Consider the following 15,931-nt stretch of genomic DNA (forward strand, 5'->3'; position numbering starts at 1 on the left):
GAAGGAAGGCCGGCCCCAGCAGGGCGCAGCCGCCGCCACCGCTGCGCCCCCCGCCCCCCCTCCCCCCGCCCTCACACGGGGAAGGCAGCGGCCGCCGCAGTCACGCCGCAGCCCGCGGCCATCCCGCCGCCGGCACCGGCGGCCGCCGCTCGCCCCCGAGACGCGCCGGAGCCCCACGGGTCGGAGGTGGGGGGGGCGGCCGCCACCTCCCCGCGGCTCAGGCCGGCCCAGCGGGGAGGTGCGGAGCAAACCCGGTCCCGCGCACCACCCCCGCCCTCCAGGCCCGGCCTGGCCCGCGCCATCGCGGCCCCGCTGGCGCTGGTACCCGTCGTGTTCGTCCGTGACCCTCTCCCCCTCCCACCGGCTAGCGGGGCGTGCGGCGGCCCCGGGGAGGAGGGCGGGGGGGGAGAGAGGGGGTGAAAGGTGGGCGCGGCGCGGCCGGTACCTGCCGCTCCCGGCGCCGCCCGCCGCCGCCGCACAGTGTCCGCTGGAGCCAAGCTGCGCCCCGCACCGCCGGCGCGTACTGAGGGCGTCACTTCCGCCGCGCGCCCGTACCGCCTTCCTCGCCGCCATCTTGAGTGAGGGCGAGGGGAAGGCAAGTGCTGGGGTGGCTGCGGGCCCGGCCGGTGTCTAGCCTTGCTGGGCAGGGGCCGCTGCTCCCCAGCAGTGCTCCGCGTTGGCACGCGTAGCTCCTCCGCCGGGCTGGCCGCTGGCTCCTGGCGCTGTAAGGCTGTTCCCCATTTTTGAGCTGTAGAAAGCGCCGTTGCCGCAAGAGAGTCGCCCGCCCGGCGGTGCTACCGCCGGGGGGTTCTCGCCGCTGTCCCTGCACAGCCCCTGCGGGCACCTCGGCAACAGCGGGACACGCTTCTCCGCTAGAGCATCCCGCGCGTCCCCTGCATCTCCCTGCGCCCTTGGCACCACTTCGCGCCTCTGCCCCAGCCCTTCCCGCTTGTCTGCACTCGTGCCGTGGTGCCCGGCACCGCCTCCCGGGAACCCTGTGTGCTTCCCGACCCTTACTCCTCACAGAGTTTCTCAAGGCGCTTCCCCCTTTTCCCAGAGCAGGAGCCGCCTTGCTCCCCGCCTGCTCAAACGCAAGGGGGGTCTCTGACCACCTCACCACAGCTGCTATCAACCCGCTGGCTTCCACGACTCGGAAGATGGGGCTGACAGGGGTTTGGACCGGGCAAGAGCCGGTGCTGGTGCTGGGCGCTGTGCCCGGGGCGAGGGGGGGCTGCGGGGCCAGGCACACGCAAGGCCAGCAGCCCAGGGCGGCTCCCCCCGCCTGGCGTCCTCCAGAGCAGACGAGAGGAGGCCGCCACTGCCCTCCTAGAGCGGCGGATCGCCACTTCCGGTTCCGGTGCTGCCATTTTGCCGTGAGACAGCATAGAGCTGAGACGCCGGGATGTTGTCCACTGCTGGTTTCGTGGAGTCCAGGCCTGGGATGGGCTACGAGCTCGGCGCGCCCGTGCAGGCCCGCTTCTCGCCCTACACCTTTAACGGAGGGTGAGGAGTCGGAGGCAGGGGGTGGAGCGGGCTGGGTCACCCTCGTCCCGGCGGAGGGGGCCCTGAGGAGAGCGGCGGTGGGGCTGGGTCGTCCTCGTCTTACTCTTGCCTCCCCCCGGCACTCTGTTGAGGGTTTGTCTCCCCGTGCGAGCGCCTCTTTGTAGAGAAAGGGGTGCAGCACGGGGGAGAGCTGGGCTCGGCCTTGCCCTGGGCTGAGTGTCTCGTGGGTCCTTGCAGCTCTTCGGGGGTGTTCTTGCATGTCCGTGTAGCTTCTGGCACACTCGGGCTCCCTGAAATTTTACGGGTCACAATAAGCACTTTCCATTCCCCGCAGGGTTGTTTCTTTATAGTGGCTCAGGAAACTCATGTAATGGTCATATTGCTAGCTTCTGAACCTGTAACTGGGTTGAAAGCTATCTTGTCATAACTGTTAAAGGTAGGTGATGTTCTTCAGACACTTGTTCTGAGTTGATGACAGGATCTGGTCAGGAGAGTGTTACTTAGATTTTTTTTTTATAATGCCAAACTGCTTTTTAAAGGATATCTCTTTGTTACTTAATGGTAGCACACATGTGGTGATCACAAAACTAGTTACATGGAAGTAAATAACATAGGATAACATCAGATTAAAAAAGTGATGATAATGATACTGATGCTTAGTAGTTGGCTGGAGTGTTTTTTGCATGGAGAGTCAAACTGTTTTAGAAGGGTGACTCATTAGCAGGCAACTAAAATTGCTAGTCCTTTGAGATTCTTGCATTGTATAGAAACTCTGTTTTACCAAGTTTCCGTACGTTTTTTTGTCCAAGTAGAGAATCATGGACATATATTTTCTTCATTGTGTCTAGTATCTTCTTCCTCCAATCTTGAGTCACATGTAGGGACGTGCATAGTGCGAAACATAGCAAGGAATATAAGATGCTTAACAAAACTCGAGTCTGGATGTAGAATTACTATCTAGTCTGTTCCTCTGTTGCCTAAGAAGATATTTGTGCTAAAAGTCATGATTGTGTGAATACTCTTCTTTAAGGACTGTGTTGGCGATTGCTGGAGAAGACTTTTCTATTGTTGCATCTGACACACGACTGAGTGAAGGTTATGCAATTCACTGCCGGGACAGTCCAAAATGCTACAAACTGTAAGTCCAGGTCTTGTAAGAATTGATACAGATGAAAGATCTTTTGTATTGATGAGTGTGTCACCTGCCCAGAATGATCTATCACTTTCTTTAAGCAGAATTCTCAGAAAAAAAAGGACAGTAACAAAGTCGATTTTGGAGTCACGGTGACTCTTGCTGTAATGCAGGATGTGATGTAAATACAGCCAAATTTCCTGTTGCATGCTCTTGAAGTTAGCTGATAACAGAATGCTTTTAGCATGATACAAGGCTCAATGTAAGCCTGGTGTTTTTTTGGCTGGATAATCAGAAGAACTTCTGTCTTAACTGTAGCAAAACCTAATCCTGTGGTAACTTGTTTTGCTTTGTCAGGACACCTGGTATTGGTGTGCAAGTGTGTCCACTGCTGCCAGTTCTACTGTGTCACTGTAGTCAAACGTTTGTCACTTTGAAGGGGTATTTGTTTTAGGAGGGGTAAACTTGTCAGTAGTTCCACTATTGAACTTTTTATGTTGATTTTATGCTTATCTTGATTCACCTAGATAGCATCCCCTTGGTTTAAAAATACATATCGTTTACATTCTTTCGACTGTAGCAGGTGCTTACCTAGTAGGCTGCTAGCAGCTATGTAAGCAATTTTTTGGGGGGGTTATGTTTTGTTTTTTTTTTATTTTTATTGATGACACAAGATCATATCAACTTCTGTTTCTCTTGGCTAACTCCTTACTATGCTTTTGACTCTAATGTTGTCCAAATGGAAATTACTGTGGTACATTCTGCATGCTGCACATGATGGCTTTGTGTTATTCTAGTGACAGGCTGAGAGAAGATTTCCATTTAAATTCTTTTTTGAATGACTGCTTTGTGGTAATCTGTAAGTAAGTGTAAATGTTTGTAGACTCTCACCAATTTACTAGAATTTAAATTTAAAACGTGTGTTCCTGTAGTTAATTTTCATGAAATGTTTTGAAACTGAGCAAAGAGCTAACTTTCTTCAATGCAGCCAGGCAACTTCTGTTGTGCTGGCACAGGAAAGCACCTATAGCATGAATGTTACACAGCCATTGTACAATCTTAATGCAATCCTCTGCCCACATGGGGTTGAGGATATGATGCAGCAGGCTCCCCATCTCAGAAATCCTCTAGCAAGACTGAATGGTAATAGCAAGAGTTAAAGGTGCATGAAGAAATGGAGAATTTCTTTTTGTCAGTCTTGCTGTGGAAGTCAATGGACTGAAGAAAGACATTTGTGTGCTCCTGCACTTAATAAGTCCTCTCCAACATGTAGGCTGCAGTTACCTTTTATACACAAAGTACCTGTTACTACATTTTAGACAACTGTTTCTGATACCCTTAGAGAAACTGAAAATATATTTTGTGTTCTTGTAATAATCTACTGTCTAAGAAAGTGGTATAGTTCATACTAAATCTAAAATCACAACAAAAGTTTGCATTTTACAGGACAGAACAAACGGTCATTGGATGCAGCGGTTTCCATGGTGACTGCCTTACCCTTACTAAAATTATTGAAGCAAGATTAAAGGTAGCTAACTGTCTTATTGTATTTAGAAACTTATATTCTTAGTATCACTTTTGAGACCAATAATATGATATGTTTTAAATACAATTTTTGCTGTTTTTTTTCAAGTGTTTGTATCATAACTGTATTGCTAGTGAAAGGTCAGGCAGGGGAAATTGATGCTGTGTTCTTACTAAGTGTAACATCACAAATTTAAAGAATGGAAGAGATGGAGAGGATAACATTAATTAACCTATTCTTTGCAAAATTTTGGAGAAATGGTAATTTTTGGCTTGTAAGAAGGCTTTACTTTTAGACCAGTGAGTTTTCAGTAATCATTCTACTTAATAATCTTACTTAGCGTCAGATTTTTCTGTAGTGAGGTAACAGAAAATGTAATTCTGATGGAGTGTAAAATTTAGTGTCTGACTTTCTTCTTGGACATGTGGTACCACTTACAGATGTACAAGCATTCCAATAACAAGACCATGACTACTGGGGCTATTGCAGCGATGCTGTCTACAATTCTGTATTCTCGGCGTTTCTTTCCTTACTATGTTTACAACATCATTGGTGGACTTGATGAAGAAGGTAAGACTTTAAACAATAATGAAGAAAAGAGAGGCTAAATTTCTGTAGGTGAATAGCTGTTCTTTTACATCTCAGGTGTACTGATGGAATAACAAAGTTTGCGCTCCTATTCTGGACCCTGCCTTTAGGCATTGTGGTGATTACACAGGTCAAATGCATATTATGCGTCTGACTTGTTCCCTAGTGTCTGCTACTAACTTCATCTTCCATTTCTTAAGGTATTAAAGTCTAAAAACTATGTTATAATTTTTTGATTACAACTGAAATCTGCTGACGTTGCTTACCTCTCATACTTTAGACTGGAACACTTCATAGCAGCTGTGCTGGAATTCTTAGTTGTGTCTTTAAAGGAGACGTTAGCAGTAAAATTGCATATATTTTACTCCGTCCTGTCAGTGTGAGAGAGGTTATTAAATCTGAAGGTTTACTGCAGAGACAGGTTTCTACAAAGAGATTTTTAAATGTTAACTAACCTCTAATGAAAATCATGATTTCTATGTGGAAGCTGTAGTTTAATGTACAGCCCTTTCAGGACTTCCTGGGGTCTTGTTGAATGATTTTGGTTGGGTTGCTGAAATACTGTGTTCTCTGACTTTGAGCAGGAGCTCAGAGGTGGTCTTATTTGAATAATTTCAACCATTCCCCACAGTCTGTTATTACCATTAAGTTATACTGCTTTCCCAGTCTTGCTAAGACATGTCTATGTTATGTGGAGTCTGGAAAGGGATTAATCTGCTCTGCATAATGGTAAATCTCGGATTATGAGGGGGCTGTAGCCGTTGGTAAGAATAAGAGTGCAGGTGTGCGTACATGGGCTTAATTTGGGTGCAGCAGGATTGATTCGTTCTGATTTAGTGTTTAACCGTGTGGAACTCTGCTAGCTTTCTCAGGGCTGCTCAGCTACCTGTGTGTCCTGGTTTGAGGTAAAACAGGACCAATTCTGTTCAGTAACTTTACTTTTTAGCTGGGCTTCTTCTAACTACTGAAATTAACAGCATATTGTGCAGACACTGTTTGCTCTCAGAGTGATAAGACCTATGTTTATAGTTTATGCCAAGGCATGGTATGCAGAGAGGCTCTTGTTTATACTTACTGCTATAACACCCAAGGCCAGCAAACTTTGTCCCGTTGGAGGGTGGGAAACAGAAAAGTATAGAGGGCTTACACCTGCAGGTAGGAGCAGACAGGGCAGGTGACCCAAAACTGACCAGCAGGGTATTCCATCCCATCTGCCTCACACTCAGCATAAAAGCTGAGGGATCAAAGGGTCAGCCCTCTTTCTTCAATGGCTGGTGTCCGGGAAGGACTCTGTTTGTTCCTCTGCCTTTGATCCTGATCCTGAATCCAGTTCCCGTCCATCACTGAGTCCAGTCTGGGACTTTCCCAGTGCCAGCCAGTGACATGATTGTCTTCTTGGGAACTTGATATGGTTTTGTATATATTTCATTATTTTCTTTTGATTTTGTTATTAATATTTCATTAAAGTAGTTTAGTTCCTTCTAAACTCATGAATCTATCTCTCTCCTCCCTCTCTCTTTGAAGAGAAGTAGGGGGGAGCATCTGTTGGTCACCCAGAGGGTGGTTCGGCCCAAACCACGACACATTTGTTGGCTGCCTAGTGCACTGGTGTTATGGTTTGAAGAACCCACAACAATTTATTGTCATTTAGACAATTACCCTGTCACATGATGACCCCTCCCCACCCAGGAAGGGGAATCGGGGAAAAAACAAGGAAACCCGAGGGTTGAAATATAAACAGATTTAATAGAATAAGACTAAGTAATTAGCATTAACAATACTAAAGAACCAATATTGATCCCGATACCAATATAAAATACACAGGATTATACTCAGCCAATTCCATCAGTAGGTAGCTATGTAATCGCAGCAGTGGGAGGAAGGGAAGGCCTCAGGAGTCCAGCACCAGGGCAAGAAGTTCTCAGGATCGCAGCCGTTGTAGAAGAGAGAAACACCTCAGCAAACTTTCTAATTTATATTGAATTGATGTTCATGGTATGAAACAGTCCTGTTGGCCAGCTTGGGTCAAGTGCCGGGGTCTCGCTCCTCCTCATCCCTGCACCTGGCTAGCTTGAAAACACTGAGACCTTGAAACCCACGCACCATAGCTGGCTATAAAGTAAATATTTTCACAAATTCAGACACTAGAGTGTTCTAAAAGTGCAGTTTTCCCAAGCATTAGAAGAGACCTTACTGAAAAGTAAAATTACTGAAAGAGAAATTAATCCTGTGTTACTCAAACCAGGACAACTGGACAGTTTATTAAATCAGTTGCAGCCTGTCTGAACAGAAAGGATGAGCATGGCCAAGTTCTGCGTTTGACTAGTATGTCCTCACCAAATGCTGATTCTTCAGAGGTACAGCATGTCTGCATCTCTGATGTCGACGCAAGCTAATAAGCTTTGCACAACCTGGCCTGACTCCGGAGGGAAGTGCATAAGAGGCCAGAGCATCATCCATGGTTCTGGGAAGGCAATGCAGAGGCATCCAAGCACGGTCTGTGGAGGAAGTTCAAGAACTGTAATGTTCAAGAACGACGGCTGGCTGTGTCTTTGTGCTAGCTTTAGAACCGGAGGAACTCTTTGTGCAGCACGGCGCTCGAGCGCGTTCTCCTGCTTTGATTATCCTGCATCAGCACTTTTTCTGTGGCAAGTACCGTAGAAAATGTCTGTTAGAGCATAGTTACAACCTAAATATTGAAGATAACCTTGCATATGGTATCAGGCCACAACCATAGTGACCCTACTGTACAAAGCATTGTCTGAACATACTGTGGTATTATTTGGTAAAGGTTTGCTGGGGTCTGTTGTACTTCAGAGACTGCTTATAGAGAGTTAGTTTCTGATGTAAATGCTATTGAGAATGTAAATGTAAATGCTACTGTAAATGTAAATGTATTGAGATCTTTCTGGATTGTGATTCCATCCTTTTTTTTTTTTTTTTTCCTTTCCCCTAGGGAAGGGAGCAGTATATAGCTTTGATCCAGTAGGCTCCTACCAGAGAGATTCTTTCAAAGCAGGTGGATCAGCAAGTGCCATGCTGCAGCCCTTGCTTGATAACCAGGTAAAATAGTTTTCTTTTTTTCTCTCTTTTTTTTTTTTTTTTAATGATCTCAGTAAACATTTGTGACAAATTAATATAGCTTTACTTTTGGGGAATATTACTTTTGAGAGAAATTTTAAATGTATTGCAGGTAGGACTGTTAGTCCATAAATCTATAAATTGTGTGGCTTTTCCTTCTTGGGAGAAATCAGAAAGTTTTGCTTTAGAATCTGTTCAAGTTTTAATATGCTACAAACAGTGGTCTGCCTGTTCAAAATGCAGGTAAATGTTTTAATTGGAGAATTACGTTTCCTAAGGAAGCTGATTTATCCCCCCCCCAGCTGATAACATAACCATGTCTGTTACTTAGCATGAAATAACACTAAATTAAGCTAGAATTAGTAGGTATATATAGTACATTTTATCACTTAACATGCACTTTTTTAAAAGTCTTAAGTTTTGTACAACTCAGACACCATTTTCTAAGAATATGCTTACATAAAACTGCTGGAAACTTATTCAATTAAATTTGTCTAAAAATACTTGAAGAATATTTTCATATTTAATTGAGGCTGTTAATTGTTGAGTGAGAGAAACACCAAAGCACATTTTACTCATTTTATTCTCAGATATTGGTGGTGTTATTGTTTAGTCAGTTGAGCCTGATTTCAACACAACTTTGTGCTTAAAAAGCAATAAGCACTCTTAGTTCTTACCAGCTGAGAAAGGAATAGAATCTTTCTTTTTTTAAACAACTCTAATTTCTCAGCTTTGACTTAGATTTGAACCTCATTAACTGCAGAAAATAAAATATCTTCTGCAGAAATAAAGTTGTGATAAGTTGCTTTTTATTGCTTCTGAGTTTGAGGTACAGTCCCCCTCCTTTTTCAGTTCTGATGCTTAAGTGGACACACAAGTTTATAAGCTAAAATATGGTATTTAATAGGACTGGTGTGCTCCAATATAGACTATTATTTTTTAATTCTAGGTATGTTTAGGAATATTTGCTTTTAAGAAATGTTCCTAACTACAGAATGGCTAAAGAAAAGGCTTGTGTGCAGTTCTGGTACTGCTAACCCAGGAGAAATTTCTGAAAAATTGGATCAGTTAAGAACTGAATGTTCATTGCGATCTTGTATACGCCGAATGGGTAGGAGCAGCTACGCTTGATTTAACTGGATCTGCTTCTAGTTACTTTTGTGAGAGGATCAGCACTGGCAAAATTCTGATCATGCAGCTGTAAATTGTGTGGAGGAATACCTTTGCCAGCTTTCGGTTTCTAAGCGAAACCAACCATTTCTTCTTTTTAAGTTGTGTAAATCTGTTGATTCTTGTGCAGAGACTGAAACAGCTTTCATGCTAGGGGGAACATACTTGCTTTGAAATGCATTTTCATCTTTCCTTAGATTGGCTTCAAGAACATGCAAAATGTGGAACATGTACCTCTGACCCTGGAAAAGGCTTTGCAGCTGGTTAAAGATGTCTTTATTTCTGCTGCTGAGAGAGACGTGTACACTGGGGATGCACTTAAGATTTGCATTGTCACAAAAGATGGAATTAAAGAGGAAACCGTCCAATTACGAAAAGACTAACTCAGTTCACTTATCAACATGTAATGTATGATGTACAATTTACCTGTATTAACAAGACATTTGTCTTATTAAATTTTTTTCAATAAGTTCGACTACTGTAAAGCTGAATATTTTCTATCTTTGTTGGAAGTGATAGTGCTTCTTAGAAAACTCTCTGTATTAGAGCAGTTTATGGTAAGGATGAAGCTAAGCGTTTACAGTCGATTTGGTTTGTCTCATCTTAATCTATTGATTAATCCAATTTCAATGTCAATTTAATCCCCTTTTTGCAATCCCTTACGCTATGCCATGGAGGAGTGTAAAGTTATTAAAATGTAGGTTCACAGACTTTCCTGATAATACTTTCAGTTCAGCCTTGGTTTTGTGAGAAAAGCATTTGTTGTGTTCATGCTGCCTTCTCTGCACTTCATAGCTTGCTTTTCCTATCTTCTCCTTTCTGTTTCTGACTTTGGCGTGTGACCTTCCTGTACCAATTTCTCTGTGTAAGAGGGAACAATGTTAAATGGCATCTTCCAGAGTTTAGTCCCGGACGCTGCATCTGGGCTCACCTCTGTGTTTCTGTTCAGTTAACATCCAAAATCTGAAGCAGCATCTTTTTCTGCTGATGATCGAAAATAACTTAGTATGGAGATTCCTGGATGCTTATTAATGCCTGGAGGGTTTGTTAGCCCTACTAGTGCATTTGATTATTGGGAAATTGTGTCAGGTGTAGACTGTTTGTCTGATGTGTTGTATCACACTCCTGGAAATTGGCTTGAGTACTAGGACCTTCAGAAAGCAGAGCTGCATCATCAAGGGGAAAATAATGTCTTGCCCAAGAATCTTTTCACAGCCTGTAGCTAGCTGGATAGGGATGTGTAGAATCATAGAATCATTTAGGTTGGAAAAGACCTTCAATATCACCAAGTCCAACCGTTAATCTAGCACTGCCAAGTCCACCACTAAACCATGTCCCTAAGCGCCAGATCTACCAGTCTTTTAAATACCTGCAGGGATGGTGACTCAACCACTTCCCTGGGCAGCCTGTTCCACTGCTTGACAACCCTTTTAGTGAAGTAATTTTTCCTAATGTCCAATCTAAACCTCCCCTGGAGTAACTTGAGTCTGTTTCCTCTTGTCCTATCACTTGTTACTTGGGAGAAGAGACTGACCCCCACCTCGTACAACCTCCTTTCAGGTAGCTGTAGAGAGTGATAAGGTCTCCCCTTAGCCTTTTCTCCAGGCTAAACCACCCCAGTTCCCTCAGCTGCTCCTCATAAGACTTGTGCTTCAGACCCCTCACCAGCTTTGTTGCTCTTCTTTGGATGTGCTCCAGCACCTCAATGATGTAAATTATATAAAATATCCTGTTGCTTGAGGTGGCATACCTGTTTTTTATAAGAACAATTTTGTTGATGTGTTTGACTACAGTAACCTTGTCTTCTGTGTGGGGGTGACTGACTGCCTTCTATGCAGCGTTTCAGGTGCCACGCATTTTTCCTAGCTCTGGCTGGTCCTCAGCAGCGCTGGTAGTCTCGGGTTTTCTGGAGAGTTTAAACAGTGGGTAACTTTTTGAACCTCAGTAGTCAAACAGCTAGTGCATTTAAACTGGCTGTAGCTGTGTTTGGGAAATCCATTGAGTGGGGAACTTGAACGGCAGCTGTTTCCCAAAGTGTTCATGAAAAGGGTTGACCGCTGGGTGCCACTGTTGGGCCACCTAAGGAGGGAATACCTCCTCTCTGAGGAGTTAAGTGATGAGGAAAGAGCACAACATCCTAGTCCGGGGCTGAATTCACTTGGTCACACAAGTCGGAACTTTGAGGCACTTTATGTATTTTAACGGGATGTTTTACCATTATCAGCGAAAGCCATCTTAAATGGGCAAGGTTAGTTGTATGAATGATGGTGTAGCTATATGCTGTTCTGTTCTGAGCAAACTGAACACGGTGCAGTAATTCCAAGAACAGAAAGCTTGTGTCGATTTAAAGTACAAATCAGCAATACCAAATTAAATACATGCTCTGTTATTTCTATAAAATTAAATTAAAGCACTATAAGCTTGGCTATCTTTGATACCAGATTTATGTTGAATTGCTCGTGTGTTTCACACTAGATTGTTACAGCTTTATGCAAAGTTGGTGAACTCAAATACTATCCAGTTTCACTAGAGTTGCAGTGAAAAGCAGCTGAGGGTAACAAGTGGACATGCCTGCCTTTGGGACAGGTCTGTTTGCAATATGCAAGATCTAAACAGTGAAGGGAAGGGGAATTATCTAATTTGTACCCAAATGAATTTAGTGTTCTTACAGGATACCAAATGTGCAGGAGAGTTCAACTGATTCTTTTTTTTTTTTAATTTTAATATTAAGTTTGGATGCTTTTATATTTAAGGGTAAAGTTTATATCCAAAATAAGTGAGTGTCCAACAGATTTTAGGAATTGTTTGTTTTAGTTTGAGCTGTCTAGACCTGTCTGTGTAAGTTCTTTGAGGAGAAATATAAGATGTTTAGAGCTTTCAGGTCTCACTTGCAATCTCAGAATACAATAGCAGGTACTGGGGATGTAAGGTAAGTTTTCCTGCCACCATGCGTCAGTGCCATCCTGTTGGGGCACTTGAGCAGATGAGATGGCCATTTTGTGCCCTTTTCAGTTTTCCATTTCCCTGCAGAGTACATCTGTCTGAAGAACCAGCAGGGGATGGAAGCTTTTTTGCAGACCCGTTGGACTGAAAATACCAAATTTCTTTGACAGAAGAAGGTAGCGCTGCATTCACTCCCTGTGTGGATGGGTTTGGAACTAGTGACATGGGAGGTTTGTTCCCAAATGGGTTTTAACTTCCAGGTTATGCTCTGCCCTGATGTCATCACGGCTCATGCTCAGAGTCAGGAATTGCAGGAGTGACAGAAGATGTGTGAGTAGAAAAACGTTCACAGGCTGCTCAGCTAGAAGTTGCTTGCTTGCTTATTAGTATTAAAACACACTCAAAAATTACAGATGTCAGATACGTCTTACAGATAAAAGTTTTTTTCTCAGTCCAGCAAGTTTCTTAGCTTTGTTTGCAAAGATGATCATCACCTCAGGTTGTAAGGTGGGCATGCCCTGACTGTGTGCAACTCTCCTTAGTTCTGTGCCTGTACTCCTATGTATAAATCAGGTCAGTAGTCATCTCGCACCATGTCTACAAGGTAAATGAATAGTTTATGAAGCCTTTTGAGCACTATCTGGTTACAGAACTGTCTTGGCAGGTAGACTATAGAGGTACAGCTGGGCAAAACAAACACAACAATACCACTTACAGCTGCTAGAAGCAGAGGTCTGGGTTTGGCAGATCGACTTGGCCAGGGATTAGATAGCTTTAATACAATTTTATGTAAGAGAAAGGAGGGGAGAAGGAAAATGTTTATCTTGCAATATTTTTTCTTAATATTGAAGGAATTAGGTGTGTATTTCAAAAGAGAGCTGTACTGCGGGATTTGACTAATCTTGGAGCGACCGCTTCTAACCATCTTGTTGAAGAGCTTGCAGGTGCCGGGGTGTATGACAAGGGTAGCGCAAGGTAGCAGCAACAGCTCGCTCGGCTTCAGCTGCAGCAATACTAAGGACCACCTTAAGATGGCAATAGTTAGTTGCTATCACAGGCTTCAACGCAATTACACACCGTGTGGGTAAAAATAGTCATGCGTAACTTTACCAGTTTCCCACTATAATGTGCTTCGCAGCACGGTTTATTGAGGAGATGGGAGACTTTATTTTGACCTCAGCCAAATAGCAGCATATTGTTGCTTATATAAGGGACTGTACAAGGTCAGAATCGGCCTTAAAAACTAGGTTTGTAATACAGTAGACCTCACTTTAGATTTGGATCTGTTTTCAGCAATATTGTTTGTCTGTCAAATCCATTTTGTGTACAGAGGACAGGGCTCGTTACTATGGAAAGTGAAAGTGCTTGAGAGGACATACATTGCACATATGCTTCTAAAAGTTTAGTTCACTATATTGTTCACTACATCAGTCAAGGATCAGTTTAATTTTCCTTTAACTGGAACCAAGACTTTCTTAAGGCTGAATCATAAAATGTTGTTTTATTAACCAAATACTGATCTTTCTCAGTCTAGGATGACATTTTTCCTTTTCCAGTGAGATACACCTGTAACGCTACATATGCTTCAGTGTGCTGGGAGTCAGGAGCGGGCTGCTTCTATTTTATCGCCAGTTCCTAGAGAAAATAATTTAAATGGAAAATATAAAATGCTATTTGAAGTACAGCAGTTTGAAGTGGTCCTACTGCAACTTAATCTCTATTTATTTACTTGGGGGACAAAGTTGTAATTTCCTACGCTTGAAAAACTTTTTTTTGATACCCCAGAATCATCTATCCTGGAAAGCAAGAGAAAGCTGCCTTGGTGATTGATCTCAATTCAGCGATTCAGGATTTTACAAACCTAAGCTTGGGGAGAAGTGGCAGGAGCAAGTGGGGAACGATTAAAGCCGCATTCATGTGAATCTGGACGAAATAAAGTAGTCCTGTTTCTCCCTAATCTCGTAGAAGGTAGTTCTAGGAGCAAAAAGGAATCACTGTCTTGTTCAGGGTTTCTGATCCAGAGTCAGGGACCAACTTTTAAGTAGAAGGGATTTGGAAATGACAGCTTTCCAGTTCCTCCTTTTCTTTCTTTCAGCCATTGCTTTTGTTTAGTGTGAATGTCCTTTGCTTTTAGGCCATTTGGGGCAGTCGTAAACCAGACAATATGGCACATGGGCCTGAAGTTAACTAAGATTTGTCTCCAGATCTGCCTTCTCAAGCCAAATTCCTTTTGAGAAGGGGTTTTGTCTGTGTGAGTGCAACAGAGGGAGACAAGCCTTATATTCTTTCAACTCTAATATGTAGCTAGTTTAATTGTATGGACCATTTTATGTGCACTTCCTTTTCTAAGCAATTTCAACAAAGTATTCATAATTACAAAAACATGGTTTAGCAGAAAAACAAACAAAAAATCCTCAGTATCTTTCCTGTTAGGCTGTTCTTGGCCCCTTTCCTAACAGTTGCTGGCAAAGTTCAACTACACTGTTCATTTCAGAGGCTGGACTCGGGGCAGGGATGGACTTACTGTAGCCTACAATAATTAATATTCTTTGGCACAGGACACACACATTCAAAGGGTACTGGCAAGAGAGTAGTCACAGAACCAAAAATTCAACCAGTCCTCTGCACTTAAGATTGAAGAACCATACAAGGAAAGTTAAAATCCAGGATTCCCATTTTTGCTGAGGAAGAGGAACAAGATGTGGAAGGTTGCAAGTTGTACTGTAGTGTTATAGTACTGCATGATTGGCGTAAAGTGCTCTTGGCTGACCTGAGATCTGACTTCTCTGAAATTTAGATATTTCCATTGTTTGGCTTGCTCCAGCCACACAAGTTTGGTGATCTCCTTGGTGGTTCTACAAGAAATCACTGATATACTGATCTACCTAGGTGCCCAGCTAGGTATGGGTACGTGACATCCGCAGTGCCTGGCCCACTAAGGTGGCTTAGCTGAATGGGATTACAGCCCTGCTGGACCAACGCGCTGTTTAACCAGGCTTTGTGAAAACTGGCTGTAATCAGCTTGGCAGTCGGGCCCGGTGGATGATCAAGCTGTTTATTGGTTTCTTGATGCTATACTCTCATACTGCAGACCTTGGGTGGCTCAGCTAAGTGCCTCTGCTCTTCTTCTCCACAACCAACCTGGGCTACTGATGGAGCCGTACCCAACTGGGGGTACCTGGGAGGTGAGAGGTGCTGTAGGGAGCCGCAGGAGTCTGTCCCCCACTGGGAGCCCATCCTCAAACATACCAGGAGAAAACATATTTCCATTTGTGGCTTGCTTATGCAGCCTTTGCAAAGAACTTCATGCACTGAGAGAGCAGAAAGTTAAGAGGCCTGGGAGGGGGGTGGGGAGAGCAGGGGGAGGCTTTTTCTCAGGTTTTATATAAGCGACCATTTTGGAGAAAGCTGCATTCCAGTGTCACTGCCTTATGCTTGATCTGAACTTTTCTTGACATGTACCCTTGAATGCAGAACAGTTAACACAATCTCCATTAAGTCCCATGGCAAACAAACATTTTGGTGCGGCTGGTATTTGTTTGCTAGTTGCAGACAAGTCGATCTCATTAGAACTGCATTTACAACTTTTGCCAAGCATTTTGAAACTGGTTGACACGCGCAACAGCTGCCTGAGCCGGAATGGCATTCCATTCCCCGCCTCCATCTTATTAGCACAGGGGATGGCTTGATTAATGACAATTAGATGGGATTTTTAAAAATGAAAGATAATTTGTCTTCGGAAGAGCCGTGCAGCATGGTTTCATTTTCTGATTTAAAATAAGCCACAAAGTCTGGGGTTTTATGGCTTTTCACAAAAGCCAGGAGAAGTGCTCATCCTGAGCTAACCCACAAAATTTGAAGTAAAAACATTTTAAAGGGTGATGCAAAGTGTTTTCAGCTGGTACTTAGTGAGGCTTTTACATTGATCTGCTCTTTAAAAAACACAACCAAACAAGAAGATTTCAGTGGTGACACTTAGATTTTTCTCA

General features: G+C 43.7%; 1 protein-coding gene across 1 annotated transcript; it reads left to right on the plus strand.

Moving 5' to 3' along the window:
- Positions 1 to 1,368: 1,368 nt before the first annotated feature.
- Positions 1,369 to 9,471, plus strand: PSMB1 (proteasome 20S subunit beta 1). The gene is made up of 6 exons (XM_082480320.1): positions 1,369 to 1,503; positions 2,534 to 2,641; positions 4,082 to 4,163; positions 4,601 to 4,730; positions 7,705 to 7,811; positions 9,197 to 9,471. The coding sequence occupies exons 1-6, from the start codon at positions 1,403 to 1,405 to the stop codon at positions 9,380 to 9,382; spliced, it is 714 nt and encodes a 237-aa protein (XP_082336446.1). The 5' UTR covers positions 1,369 to 1,402; the 3' UTR covers positions 9,383 to 9,471.
- Positions 9,472 to 15,931: the final 6,460 nt, after the last annotated feature.

Source organism: Vanellus vanellus, assembly GCF_965231255.1.
Source record: "Vanellus vanellus genome assembly, chromosome: 3".
NCBI classification, from domain to species: domain Eukaryota; kingdom Metazoa; phylum Chordata; class Aves; order Charadriiformes; family Charadriidae; genus Vanellus; species Vanellus vanellus.